We start from the raw sequence: 13,370 nt of genomic DNA, 5'->3' as shown, positions 1-13,370 counted from the left end.
GATTGAAATCATGGATGTGCAGAACAGGGCGTTGATGGAGCGAGCCTTGTGGTTTACAATTCCAAGTTGAGTTTATACTGAGTAGTGATGTCCTTGGCAGTGCTGGGGTAAAGGTTGGACTCAATGATCTTGAAGGTCTTTTCCAACCCAGTTGATTCTGTGATGACACTTGGAAAAAACTACTGTGTCTTGCAGTGAGTAGCAGTGATTCTGAATGCAGAGGAAGGGCTCAGCCACTAAAGCCCACCCTTCCTCTGCGCCCAGCCCATCCTTACACCAGCACATGGAGGGCAGAGAGGCTCAAGGCTTTGCTTTGTGCCTGTCAGAGCGTGCTCCGTGGGTCGCTAAGCTTCAGAACATACTTCGACACCAGCTGGACGCTGTGAAGCTTCTGTGGCTCAAGGAGTAGAAGAACACAACCGTTCTGTACAAACCTGTCCGTGGTACAGAGAGGTTGAGATTGGGCTATTTCTTCTCTTGCCCATTAAATTGATGAGTGGAGGGTAGATTGCTGGATGGTGGGAGGCCACCAAAATGATACAAGATGAGATTCAAGGGGTGGCGTTTTACACCCACCAACAATTTTAAGGCAAAACCCACTTTTCTGACGCAAGTCCTTTTACTGAGATATATGTAGTCTCATGTAGAAAGAGCAGTCTTTAGCCCATGTTCCTGAAGAAACTCCGCATATGTTTGTATGTCCTTTTGAGTATCCTCAGTCTCGTTTGAGCTTAGTGCCCATTTGCACTGGAATTTGCCGGAAGGTAGGAAGTAGTTTGCTATAACAAGTATTGAGAAAGCGAAAAAGTCAGGCAGAGGAGAGCACGTTCCTGCCTTCCTTCACCACAAGCGCGAGCGCGCCATGAGCTCACCTTTATTAGACCTCTGAGAATCCACATGGGACAGTGCTGTTAGGACCGTGGCAGCCACAGGAAAGGCTTTAATTGGCAGTCACACCTTATTACATGTCAGAGAACCCAACCAGGAGACACGGAGCTGCTGGAAGCCGGTTATCATTAGTTCCAGCGCTCACAGAGCCGCGCGCTTGAAAGCGCCTTCAATGGCCACGGCGCGGGATGGAGCGGCCCTTCTCTGCGGAGCTGGGATTTACAGGGCATGCAGAAACAAAAGAGGGAACAAAGCGCTGTTTGAACATGTCACCATAAAATCAAAAGGAAACCCAACGTGAGAGCGAGAGAAGTCGGGGCAGACGTGCTCAAGTGGTCAACATTTCAGTGTTTGCTGCTTTCTTCTTGGCTCGGTGCTAATGACAGGAGCTCAGCCTGTTCTCAGCTGTCTTTGCGAAGAGCAAAAAGTCATTAGAGGGCTGCCAGGCTTGCTCCATTCCAGATGCTTGGGTTGGAAATCGCTAATGGATAGTGAGGATTTCCTGTGAGAATTCCTTTTGATGGGAATCAGAATTTGTCAAACAAGACCTCGACTCTTTTTTCTTTATAAAGTGGGCAAAAAATACCAAATTTGAGCGGGTTTTCATTATTATTGATTTTTAGTTTCATCGTGACTTTTAATGGAAAGCTGCACTATTCAGATCAGCATACAGTGAAGTTACAGATTGAACCCTAAGCTAATAATGCCTTCTACTTTGTGCAGTTTTGCAGTAGTTTTATACGTAGGGGGTTTCTCTATGAGCTTACCTTTATTTCTGCTCACTTCACCAGCTAGTAAATGAGCTCTGCATGGATAGGATTGTTAGGGCATGGTTTTATAAGAATGAATTCAAGCTCATTCCCTAACAGTTGCTATTTGTCATTCTTATAGCGGATTCTCATGCAAAGTAGGTTTAAGTATCGCTGAATGGTAATCATTATTTACTAACAATTAGGTCTCAATTGAGCATCAGCTCCAATGCTGTCCTATACCAGTCACTCCCTGCAGAGGATTTGTTCTCTGCTCTTATACCTGGGGACACTGAGCCTGCTTCTCTTTCAGTGTGAGGTGTCCCTGGCCCGGAGCTGGATGATCTTAGGTCCTTTCCAACCCCAACAATTCCCTGATTCTGGCCAGGTGTTTCCCTGTTTCCCTGGACCTGGTGACCCAGGTGCTTGAAGGGTTGAGGAGATGTGAAGAATAAGCAGTTTGGCAGCATGCGCTCTGCCTGTCTCCCAAGGATCCACGGTGTTGCTTGTCTTTCCACTGCGGATGTGGATTCCCATGGCCACTGTCTTGTGTGAACAAGCGGAGATCTGTCCCCCCTGTAGATAAAACCACGTGGTGTGAATCGACATCGGGTGACTTTGGTTTAAAAGCTCCCAAAGGAAAAGCAACACGGAGATGATGATCTTCGGAAGAGGCTCAGGGAAGTGTTGAAGGGATCGTGGGCAAGTTGTTTTCCTCAGCTCCGGCTGCTTTCAAACACAAAGCTAGCTCTGTTGTGGATTGAGTTCCCCTTGCGTCTCAGTGTGGTGGGGACTAGGAATTGAACCTGGAAATGCACCCAGCGCCTTGTTGACCATTGAAAATGTCAATGGAAGGAAAATTTTGCTCCTGCCACCTCCAGTGATTCCTTAGGGAATTCCCTGTGCTTTGTTTTAAATCAGATGTCTTGTAACTGCGGGGGACATCCTGAGTTTTCCTTTCCGTATGGAAGCAGTTCTGTCGCTCTTTCAGCCGCAAGCCGTAGCTGGCGGTGGAAGGAAGAAAGGGAGAGCAAGCCGTGAAGGAAGCTGTGCTCAGGCAAGGATGGAGCCCATGAAGGATGGAGCAATTTGGGAATACGAGCTTTTCTGAAGGCTTTTTCCTGCTACAACGCAAGCCCCCCTTGAAACACAGCTTGATCCGGCTACGGAGAGGTCCTTTTATCCATGCAATTTGAATGAGAGAAACAGAAACCATTTCATCTGACGCTTGCAGTACGTTAGGTAAGGGTATAACTGCCCTCAGTACCAGTTATGTAGCCGCTTTCCTTGCTGCTGTTTGTTGTTTGAACAGAGCTGGGTGAAACAATCCCTAAGGAAATGTGGAAGCGGGTTTGAAAGACTCAGTGGGTCAAAACTGGTTCCTGCGCGTGCATCTCATTCTTCAATGGACTCAGCAGCCGCTGCACAGATTTGGGCTGATAAAGGATGGAAGCAATTCTAGCTGAAATACAGTGTGAGTACTAGAGGGAAAGGCTCCCAGGGATGAGGGGTTAATCACTGCAGGGCCGAGCTGAGGTTCCGCCGTGGAAATAGCGCTTGTCTGTTGGATTGGGAGAGGTTTGCAGCTTTCGGACTTGTGGTCGCAGGAGCATGTTCCTCAGAGCATGGTTCTCATTAGGGTTTGTTGGAAACTTCTCTGGGGAGGGGGTTTTTCATTGACCCATTTCATTTAATCAACATAGATGTGGGTTCAAGGCCCTGCTGCGTCTGGTCCAGTGGCCTGGGATGAGGGATGCTGAAGCTTTATGCTGGATCCAGGCTGCGTTAATGAACCCGAGTATTACCACTAATCAGGAAATAGTTACTCTGTCACAAAGGTCAAAGCGTTTTCCAGTTTAAACTGATAATGAAAACTCTCAAAATGTGTGGAATTAGCACATTTAAAGAAAAAAACCCCGTTTGGGCGACGGTGATCTTTGTTTCAGTCTTCCTGCACCGTATTTTAGTTTTGACCTTTTCATTCCAATTAACGCGGCTTGCAAACCGGACATGTTCAAATTAAAACTGGAACAATGGACCCGAGAATCATGGAATCAGCCAGGTTGGAAAAGACCTTCAAGCTCATCTGGTCCAACCCTCATCACTGCCAAGGCCACCCCTAACCCATGGCACTGAGGCCTCGTCTCCACGCTGTGTGAACACTTGCAGGGACGGTGCCTGCAGCCCTGCCCTGGGCAGCCTGTGCCAATGCCTGAGCACCCTCTGGGGCAGGAATTGTTCCTCAGCTCCATCTAAACCTGCCCTGGTGCAGCTTGAGGCCGGTTCCTCTTGTCCCATCCCTTGTTCCTTGGGAGCAGAGCCCAGCCCCTCCTGGCTCCATCCTCCTCTCAGGCACTTGTAGGGAGCCATCAGGTCCCCCCTGAGCCTTCTCTTCTCCACACTGAACCCCCCAGGTCCCTCAGCCGGTCCCCATCACACTGTGCTCCAGGCCCTATCCCGAGCGGATGGTGTTGCTGTTGGTTAGCTCTTAGAAAACCCAGTCTTTAAAACATTGCTGACTTCTGACTGTGTTATGTTACTTGACGACTTTTAACATCAAACCACCAGATCCGAGCGGCTTAGCTCATAAGCTGCTTTAGAAATACCTTTGGAGGAGCTGAAGGATGCAGCCCATGGAAATGAGTGAATTGAATCTACATCTATTTGGCACTGCTTCTGATGCTGTACCAGCATCTGTAGAACTGCTGGGAGAGCTGGAGGATTTCCACAACAGTACTTAGAATAAAGAGAGAGGCGAGACTGTTGGGTGTTAATAAATGGAATATGAAATCATATTCAACATATATTTAGAGATAGTTGTAGAGCCTCTGTATGCGTTTGGGCTGTTTACACGAGGGAGTTAGTTCCTCTGCTTTCAAAGATACCTTTCATTTTGTAGATCTACAGCACAGTGATACAATTTGCTATAGGTGGCTGCTTATGAGGCTGTTTTCCACTCTCCTCAATGCTCGAGGCACGTGGAATCATATTGTTTTCTTAGGGAGGATGATCGCGATCAGCACTTCTATCAGTGTGTGCGCCCACCTACTGCATAAAGGTCCACTTTGTAGTTCCAAGAACAGACAGAATGCTTTAGTGAGATAAGGAAATATGCCCATTCCTCTAGGGGTGGTTGACAGGGAAGAAAAAGCCACAGTTCCCTCAGGGAGCCTGCTGAATATTCTCGGTTTCGTCTGCATTTCCCCTGTCAAAGACACGGGATGCAGAATCGCATCGCTCCGGCTCCCTTGGTAAGTACCAGTTTTCCACTCCCGAGCACCCCGTTTTGAGCGATTTAGATCAAAGATACATTAATTGGCAGAGAAGAATTTAAGGGGAGGAAAAATGCATCTGAGTAGGCTAGGAATTAATGCGCTGGATAACGTTCCTAAAGGATCCCTTACGGTGCTCTTATCCCCTGCCGTGCCCTCGTCTGAGAAGTGGCTAATGGATTCTAGGCTTTTTTCTCCTCCTTCACTGTTGCCCAAGGTTTCTGGAGCGCAATACACAAACAGGGTCCGTCTTTCACCCCCCAAAACCAGGTCCTCTGGGGTCTCTGTCCCAGTGGGAGTCACTTTGGTGCTAGGGAATCTTCTCTCAGGAGGCTGCTGCGGCTTCAACACATGCTGGGTGGCTCTTCTTGCTGCCCACGTACTGCATCCTGATTTCCTTACTTGTGGTCCCTCATCCAAATCAGCTCTGCATCCCGATCCAGTAGCTCAAGCCTTGTTAAGTAACATCCCATCTGCTAACCTGTGTCTCTAGAGTCATTTGAGCAGCTAATGTGAATGAATCACAGCATTCCATCTGTACTGTACCAATCTTTGGGAAGCTTTTTCTTCCTTACAGATTTGTGCTTTAAAACAAAGAATCCCACTATTTTTCCAGAGAGCGCACCGCGGTGTCCCATAATCCACGTCTCCGCATGTTCGGAATCCCAGTATCCTCAACAAAAGTAACAATTGCTGCTAGAAGGGATAATATAGGCTGCGCAGTTAATGTGGTGGTAAGTCAGTGTTCAGAGAGACGTGAGGAGGAGGCACCGTTGTTATACAGGCAGTCTTTCCATAGACCTTGGCATCCTGAAGATTGGAAGCACAGCAGCCTCTCTCAGAGGGTATTTTGTTTGTCTCCTTATTCCCATAGTGCATTATTATGAGTCCTGTGTCAGCCAGCCAAGGCTTTTCACTTGGTAGAGCTGGGCACATCTAAATCATTGTACAGGGGCTGGAAAACATGTGTTTTCGTTTCCATGGGCTCTGCAGCATATAGATTGCATGGCCCAGGAAGAGCTCCCTTTACTTGAGTCAATTTTTGCTAGTTGCTTTTGAGAATACATTTTACACTGTATGTATGCCTTACCCAGCTTATAACCCTGCTCTTGTCCACTACAATAAAGGCTGTGGATTCACATGGACACCCAGGTGGGCACAGACAGGATCCTTCCTGAAGCACCTTGTATTCGTTTACAACTTCGGTCTTTTTCCACCAGAATCTTAGCCAATAGACACTCATCAGAAAAGCAGCAGCCTCAGCTCGACGTGGAAAACCAGCTTGGAGTCATTCGTAAACGTTTGTCTAACGGGATTTATGTCTTCAGTGCTCATCAGGAAGGATTTTTAACAGAAAAAAATGGTGAACAATGCTAAAATTGGAAATATCATCTAAAATCTAAGCAGTAAATCTTTTGCTAGCCATTTGGGCATATCGGCCAAAAGTATTGCAAAGGAATATTGAATATATGCAAATATATATCCAAATATAGGAATATATGCAAAGCCATATTAATGGAAATGTGGAATTGTTAATCCATTGTCAAACCACTCACAGGTACAGTAGTTGTTTATCCGCTTGCTATGGTGAGAATATTAGAATTGTGAAGTCAAAGGCCAAATTCCTAACCCGATGGCATTTTGAGAGCTATTTTTTGCAGAGATCCTCTGCAGTTTAGAGCCAGAGCTGAATTAAGTCTCCGTCTTCCGGGGAAGCAAGATGCCGTTCTGCTAAATGCTGGAATTTTATCATTTGAGGGGGGAAAGGAAAAGGGACAAAGCAAGCAGCCAGCAAGACCTAAGAATATAACAGCATTTGAGATCTCCGAAGGAGTTTAAATCAATGCCCTGCCTGTTAGAGCACAGATGAAAGAGCCTCTGTCTCAATTGCCAGGAAACTACTTAGAAACTCTTGCTTTGATTTTTTTGTCTGGGTTCCCTTTTTTTTTGGTAGTCCTTTCCATTGCCACTAAATGCAATATATGGGGACATGAGTGATGTCCCTTTGATGCTGTACAGCTACAGCAAGTGGAAACTAATATGGTAGAGCAGTCAAGCGATGTGATTTGTGTTTATGTATACAAATCTCTACCCATCAATCTTCTGACTTGTAGGCTGTGTATCGTTGGCACCCATTTGCCTCCGTACTGCTCCGTCTGTTTTCCAGAACTGACAATTGTTTTACACCCATGTTCTGCAGAGAGAAATGTTGATTTCAGAGGGGTGTAAAAACTAACATTGTCTCCGGGCTATTGTGTCCTTAGCACAGACTCATTCTTGGCAAGGGAGTTTAGTAATGCTTTCAGTCAATTCTGAATAGGACCGTGACTGCTGCCAAACACTGCAGCGTTCTTGTTCCCACAGATTTAGCCACACCAAGGATACTTAACACTCATTGCAAGGCAACATGTTATTAAACAGGCTGGGTTCTCTGCCCTGCTCCAGCCTCTTGCGGTGAACTAGCAGTACATGGGATTATACACACACTACCTCTTGTTAGTTAAAAGTAGTGCAGGGAAGAACTGATACAAGCAAATCTAGATCTGCATCTCCTCTGCCGAAATCTCTGCTATTGATGGAATAGGAAGAATGCAGGTGGGGAATAGGTCCATTTTTGGCACCATTTTCCCAATCATCACCTGCCCAGCTGGGATTTCACCATATAATAGTGAGTTTATATAAAAACTGAAGGTAGTGGGGTAAGAGAAAGGGAACAGAGCAGTGCATGAAGGGGGGTGCATTGTTTCCTCTTTCTAGGGTTAAAGAAAATGTCTTCTCCTCTGCAGCATCCCCCAGTGGGAAAACACAAGCACATCACTGAACAGGAATTGCTTTAGTGACTGATCCGGCTGGAAACGCCTTAGCTACGTTGTCCATGTTCTGCACAGATAGTACAGGTCTTCCGCACAGAACCCCAGGGTATGGCAAAGCTTGGGCAGGAACCACATCCAGTTTTGGGCAAGCAAACCAAAATGCAGCGTCTGGGTAGGTTTTCTGGAGCAATCTTTCCCATTGCTCGTAGAAACAGAGACTGTGGACAGAGCCTAAAGGGTCTGACACAGAGCAATTTGCTTCAGTAAAGACTTCAGAAATCGCCATCTCTCTGTTGTGGAATGACTCTGCTACAAAGGCATTTACAATGTTCTGTGAGCGATGTGGTCGTACCTGTCACCAGTAATGGACCTGTTCTTCAAACGACGTGGATTAAGAGTCGCAGATCGAAGTGAGTGATTCATGAAAATCCTGTCACCTGCAGAATCCTTTTTACACAATCATGATCTCCCGCCAGCTTACTCCAGCTCCTCAGGTCAGGTTTGTAATGGCTCCGCATCCTTTGACAGAGTTGAACCTCGGTATTTGTGCTTATTTATAGTAAGAGAGCAAACGGGTCATTTCTCATGCAGGACATCAGCAGGGACCTTTGCGTGCCTCTCCCATCACTACATTTTGCAGAACAGCTTTAGTTAGAGCCTTAGTCTGTGATTCATTTTTGCATCCCCATTCCCCAGTGAGATCATCTGGTGCGTGCTTGATTTACCAGCAGCAAAGCAGGCATCGTGTCCTTAAGCATCTCAGACATGTCTGTGTAGATTAGAATTGTAACCTATGGTTGCAATTCATACCGGACAGGTTTAGTTTGCAGGAATACTGAGAGCATGATATAATTGATCAGACATAGCATGTTGGCCTGCTTGTCTGTTTTGGGATGTAAGGGGCAATCATCGGAGTCTTGCGAAAGGGGGAGGAGGTCAGATGTAAGAAATGGGATTGTAAGAGTTCTTCAGAGCAGTAAAACCAAGCTAATGCAAAAGGATCTCCTTGTATACTAGTGCAATTTGAATAATATACGTTAAAAATGTAGCACCTTTCCCTTCTAGCCCAAGTCCTAGTCCAAAGCTAGAGACAGACCCAGGCAGGAGGACAGCTAACAGCTTCGTTGTGGCCTGGACCTCACCCTGTCCCTTAGTTTGCTCAGAAGGGCCTATCTGTTGCCTTGCTACCTAAATGTAAAGGTTGGACTTGATGGTCATAAAGGTCTTTTCCAACCTAGCTGTTACTGTGATTCTGTGTTTCAGGTGAAAGCCTGGGTCAGTGAATAGCTGAGTGTTAATTTACATGGATTCGCTTGGATCATTTGGGATCAAGGGATCTTAAATAGATGCCATCTCGGCCATGCTTGGAGCAAGCTGCTCTCGTGGAAGGTGTCCCTGCCCATGGCAGGGGGTTGGAACTGGGTGAGCTTTAAGGTCCCTTCAGCCCAAACCAGTCTGAGATTAAATGACTGCTTGATAAAAGCCTGATGCCAAGGGGAGGAGCTGAGTGGGCAGTGCTGGCTGCAGCTCAGTTTCATGCTGCTGCTCTGCTCAGTGTGAGCAAGACCTGGATGTTTAGCTTTGCAAGGGAGGGAAAGCATGCCTATTCCCAGTGCAGGCAGCAGGAGTGAAGTGGGGGCATTAATGATGTGTGGAGATGGGTCAAGTCAGTTCTTCTGTGATGTTTCCAGATGCGTGAGTTTGATTCTTGTTGCCCTGCCGCTTCTCTCATGCTGAAAAGAGAGCACGGTGTCATTTAAACTGGTGATGCTGAGGCAGCCAGGTATGATGCTAAAAACCTCTCTCTATGGTGTAGAAATTGTCATGGCTGATGGGTCAGGGTGACCTTTTCAGCTTGACTTTGTTCACCGCCTTCTGGAATGCAGCAACGGCTTCTACGCTCATTCATGGGAGATACTGTAAGCCTTAACCTCACATCCGATATGTGTAATGTAAGAACTTCCCAAGCTCGGAATGTTTGGCTAAAACCATGGCAAAACTGTTTCTGTTAGTTTCATAGGTGTTAATGTTTGAGTGACTGCTGTTCCAGGAAAGGCCCATAAACATAAGCACTTGCTTTTATCCCAGTGAAATCAGGGAAAGGCATGTCTTGGGTTTATTCTCCGCACCATTTACCACCATCGTCGTAAGGCTGCTACAGGAGAGGAGGATTGTCAGACAGCACTAATTCTGGTTCTGAGCCTTTCCATTTCAGATAACAGCTATTTTAAGTGCTGAGATTTACATTTTTCTTTGAAGAATTGCATTTTCCCTTCCGTTCGGGAGCCCGCTTGGCTTTCCAGGGAAGGCAGCCAGTGCCCATAGACTCCCAGGGAGCAAATGTTGGCTTTTAGAGTGGTATCATCTTCTGAACGTTTGTATATGACTGCAGTTCATAACACTGCACCACCAGATGGAAAACAGTGAAAGCCTCTTTATTTATAAGGTTATTACAGGTATCCTCCAGTGGAGCTCATGTGTATACATGCTGTCAAAGCATTGCAGGGGTTTGACAACAGTGCCTGAACTTGTTTCAGGTGACATACCATGGCTTTTAACTGTATGTTTTCCTTCAGTTTTTTGTAGTGTTAAGAACAGCTGATGAAAGCCTTACCCCTGCGCTGAAACCAGAGAGAAATCCTTGGTTTAAATAAGCAACGGTTGAGTTTTACAGTTAGATAACTGTATTATTATGAGGATGTTCTCTCTAATTGCTCTGGAAATAGCAAAGTCCTGAGGTTTGTGGAAGTTATAACAGGCCTAATTAATGCTCACCCTGTTTCTCAAGAGAAACAGATTTTGGGTGATGTAAATGCACTGCATAGCAGATGTGCTTGTGCTTATTTTACAGTTTGCCCTTATTTTCCCTTCTACAGCCATAGTATGTGTTATTATACAATGTGATGATACCTGTCTTGAGAATTGCAAGTTGTGTGATCATTCCCGAGATTGGAAAACACAATTATATGTATCTGCTTATATGTGTTTTAAGTCCCAAAGTTATGATTCAAGGTGTGTTTTCGTGTCCAAGGAGTGCGGATGTGTCTGTGCACGTGCACATATTCACGTTCCAACACAGGTGGCTGTTTCATTGTAGTGTTCATTACGTGTTATGTGTAGGTATTACCAGGAGTGTTCTTTTTAGGTTTTAGAAGAAAAGCTGAATCAGAGTTCTGCAAACACTGACACATCTGGAACATCAGAGCCTTTCCGGGGACTGGCAATGAATGGGACTCAACCAACCCTGCACCTCGTCACTGATGGATGATTAGAGTTTAGCTAATGAGGCGGTGTTCAGAGAAGAGGCAGGGATTTTTCCATGCCCTTGTCAGTTTGCATCTCTCTGGGTTTAAATCTGAGTTAGAATCCATAAAGTGGTCCAGAAGGATCTCTATCAATGGCCAGTTATACAGATTATGCATGTATGTATACATATATATACACAGATTATGTATATATATACATATATACAGATTATGCATGTATATATACATATATATACACAGATTATGTGTATATATATACACAAATTATGCATGTATATATATACATATATATTCACAGATTATGCATATATACATTATATACAGATTATACATGTATATATACTTATATATACATATACACACAGATTATACATGTATGTATACATATATATACATACATACATACAGATTGCACATGTATAAATGGCCAGTTATTACCTGCTCTCAGTAGTTTTGTGTTTATATGGTAAGCTCTGCAGGTCAGGAATCATTGTTTGATGTGTTTATAAGGCTATATTGCTATCTAAGGTATCTAAACCAAAGTGGCTTGGCCTCCCAGTACCACTGCATGGCAAATGGGGATTAGCAGAAGGGGACTGTCCTGTTCTGTTCCTGGCAATGCTCACCCATACTGGTGGGTCAGCTTAATGGGTGTTGCTTGCTGAGACATTTTCAGTGGAGCTAAATTCTTCTCAGCAGTATGCAGTGAGAGGGCAAGAAGCGATGGGCCCAAACGGGAACTCAGGAAATTCCATTTAAATAGCAGGAAAAGCTGCAAGGGAGGATGAATACTGATTCAGGTTGCCAGGTTGTGCAGTCCCTGGAGATACTCACACCTTGGCAACACAGGCTTGGGTAGCCTCTTCTAGTTGACCCTTCTGTGAGCTGGGAGGTTGGCCAAGGCAGTGTCTAGAGATACCTTGCAGCCTCAACAGGTCTGTGGTTCTGTGATTTGCTTGGCTGGGACCTAACTGGATATGTCTGTGCATCCTGAGCAGAGCAGGCTGGGGAATGCCACTGTCTGTCTGCAGGCAAAGGCCTGGGGTGGTTTATGTTTGGCATGCTCAGCATCAGCACCCCAGAAGGCGCACTTGGGGCTGGGCTTGCAGGCTTCCTTCTGAACAGCCTTCAGGTCTGGTCTAGGGGCTGTGATTGGGAAACCTAGGCATAGCTAGTGTTATTGAGTCCTTCTTTTACTGAACTGCAGTGGTGGTATTACAGCATAGGACTAAGCAGCCAATTCATACCCTGAATTCTTGTCATTCTTTCCCAGTGGAGCTGCAGAAAGGTTCCTCTGATAATCAGTAAATCCAAAGAGTTTGCTAATGCCGGATGCTCCTTTGCCAGGATGTTGCTGATAATGCACTGCCCTTTTGTAGGTGTGCAGTGCAATCCAGAATCAAGATTTCACTGTTATCGATGACTACTGCACTGGACTGCAAGCTCTTCTTTACCTGAAAAGCATTGAGGAGCTCGAAGACTGGGATGGACAGAGCCCTGCAACCGTGCGCCATCAGAAAGGAAAACCAGTACCTAGTGTTGCTGGTCTGATGGGAAAGGTATGTTGTTTGATTGCCATTCCTGCATAGTGACCCTGATTTGGATGCAGTTTCATAACCATTGTATGCAGTTTCTGCTTCTCGGTTAAACACTGCTGCTGTCACAAGTAGTCACCAAGTCTTTTTCCTTCCGAGTAAAACAAGTATCTGAGGGCAGCTTAAGAAGACAAATTGAAGGGATTTGATACGGGATAACATTTGTACTATAAATATGATCTCTCCCCTTCATTCGTAACACCAGGTCTTTAAAAACACAAAGAAAGTGTAGGATGTAAAATGACAAATGTATTGGAACAAGGTCTGGAACTGCTTGTTTTAATGAAGATCAACTCGATCCACATTGTGCCAGAAGTGCCTGGGTGTTCCAGTCAGGAGATAGGAAGACTCTAGCACTGGAGCTGACCAGCTGAGAAAGCTTGTCACAAACCAGGAGTTAATGGGAAGACTGGATCAGGAGCGGCCCTTTGGTCATTGTACCTGAGCATCTCATTGTCTTTCATGTGGGCTGACTCCCAAGCCACCTGCAAGGCAGAGTGAGGAATTGGTGACACCAAATAATGCGAGATCATTAAAACCCTGAAAGTATGTGGTGGACTAGGAACAGGAACTATGGTCTCTCTGAAACCCTAACCTCTGGGTTGCCTTTCTTGTCTGCTGTGGTACTTACCTGCTACAAAAGCATCTCTGCAGCTATGCCAGTGCTGCTCACCCCTCCACCAGGACATGGGCTCATCCATGCTGAGAAGCAGGGAGATGTAACTGGCTTCCTACTGATGCCCTACTGCTCCCGCTCTAAGCAAAACACCCGCACAGCAGGGAGGTT

The 13,370-nt window shown here is 45.7% G+C and overlaps 1 protein-coding gene across 1 annotated transcript in view; it reads left to right on the top strand.

Annotated features, from left to right (window-relative positions):
- DPYD (dihydropyrimidine dehydrogenase) overlaps window positions 1-13,370 on the top strand; it is a gene marked incomplete at its 3' end in the record, with an annotated part of 352,887 nt that overhangs the window by 294,891 nt on the left and 44,626 nt on the right. Inside the window, exon 20 of the mRNA XM_080623761.1 lies at window positions 12,368-12,547. Within this exon, the coding sequence (XP_080479887.1) occupies window positions 12,368-12,547 (180 nt within the window). The remainder of the gene's footprint in view (window positions 1-12,367; window positions 12,548-13,370) is intronic.

Source organism: Psittacula echo, assembly GCF_963264785.1.
Source record: "Psittacula echo genome assembly, chromosome: 7".
NCBI classification, from domain to species: Eukaryota; Metazoa; Chordata; class Aves; order Psittaciformes; family Psittacidae; genus Psittacula; species Psittacula echo.
Note: the sequence above shows the minus strand (reverse complement) of the source record. Positions and strands in the feature narration are given on the sequence as shown.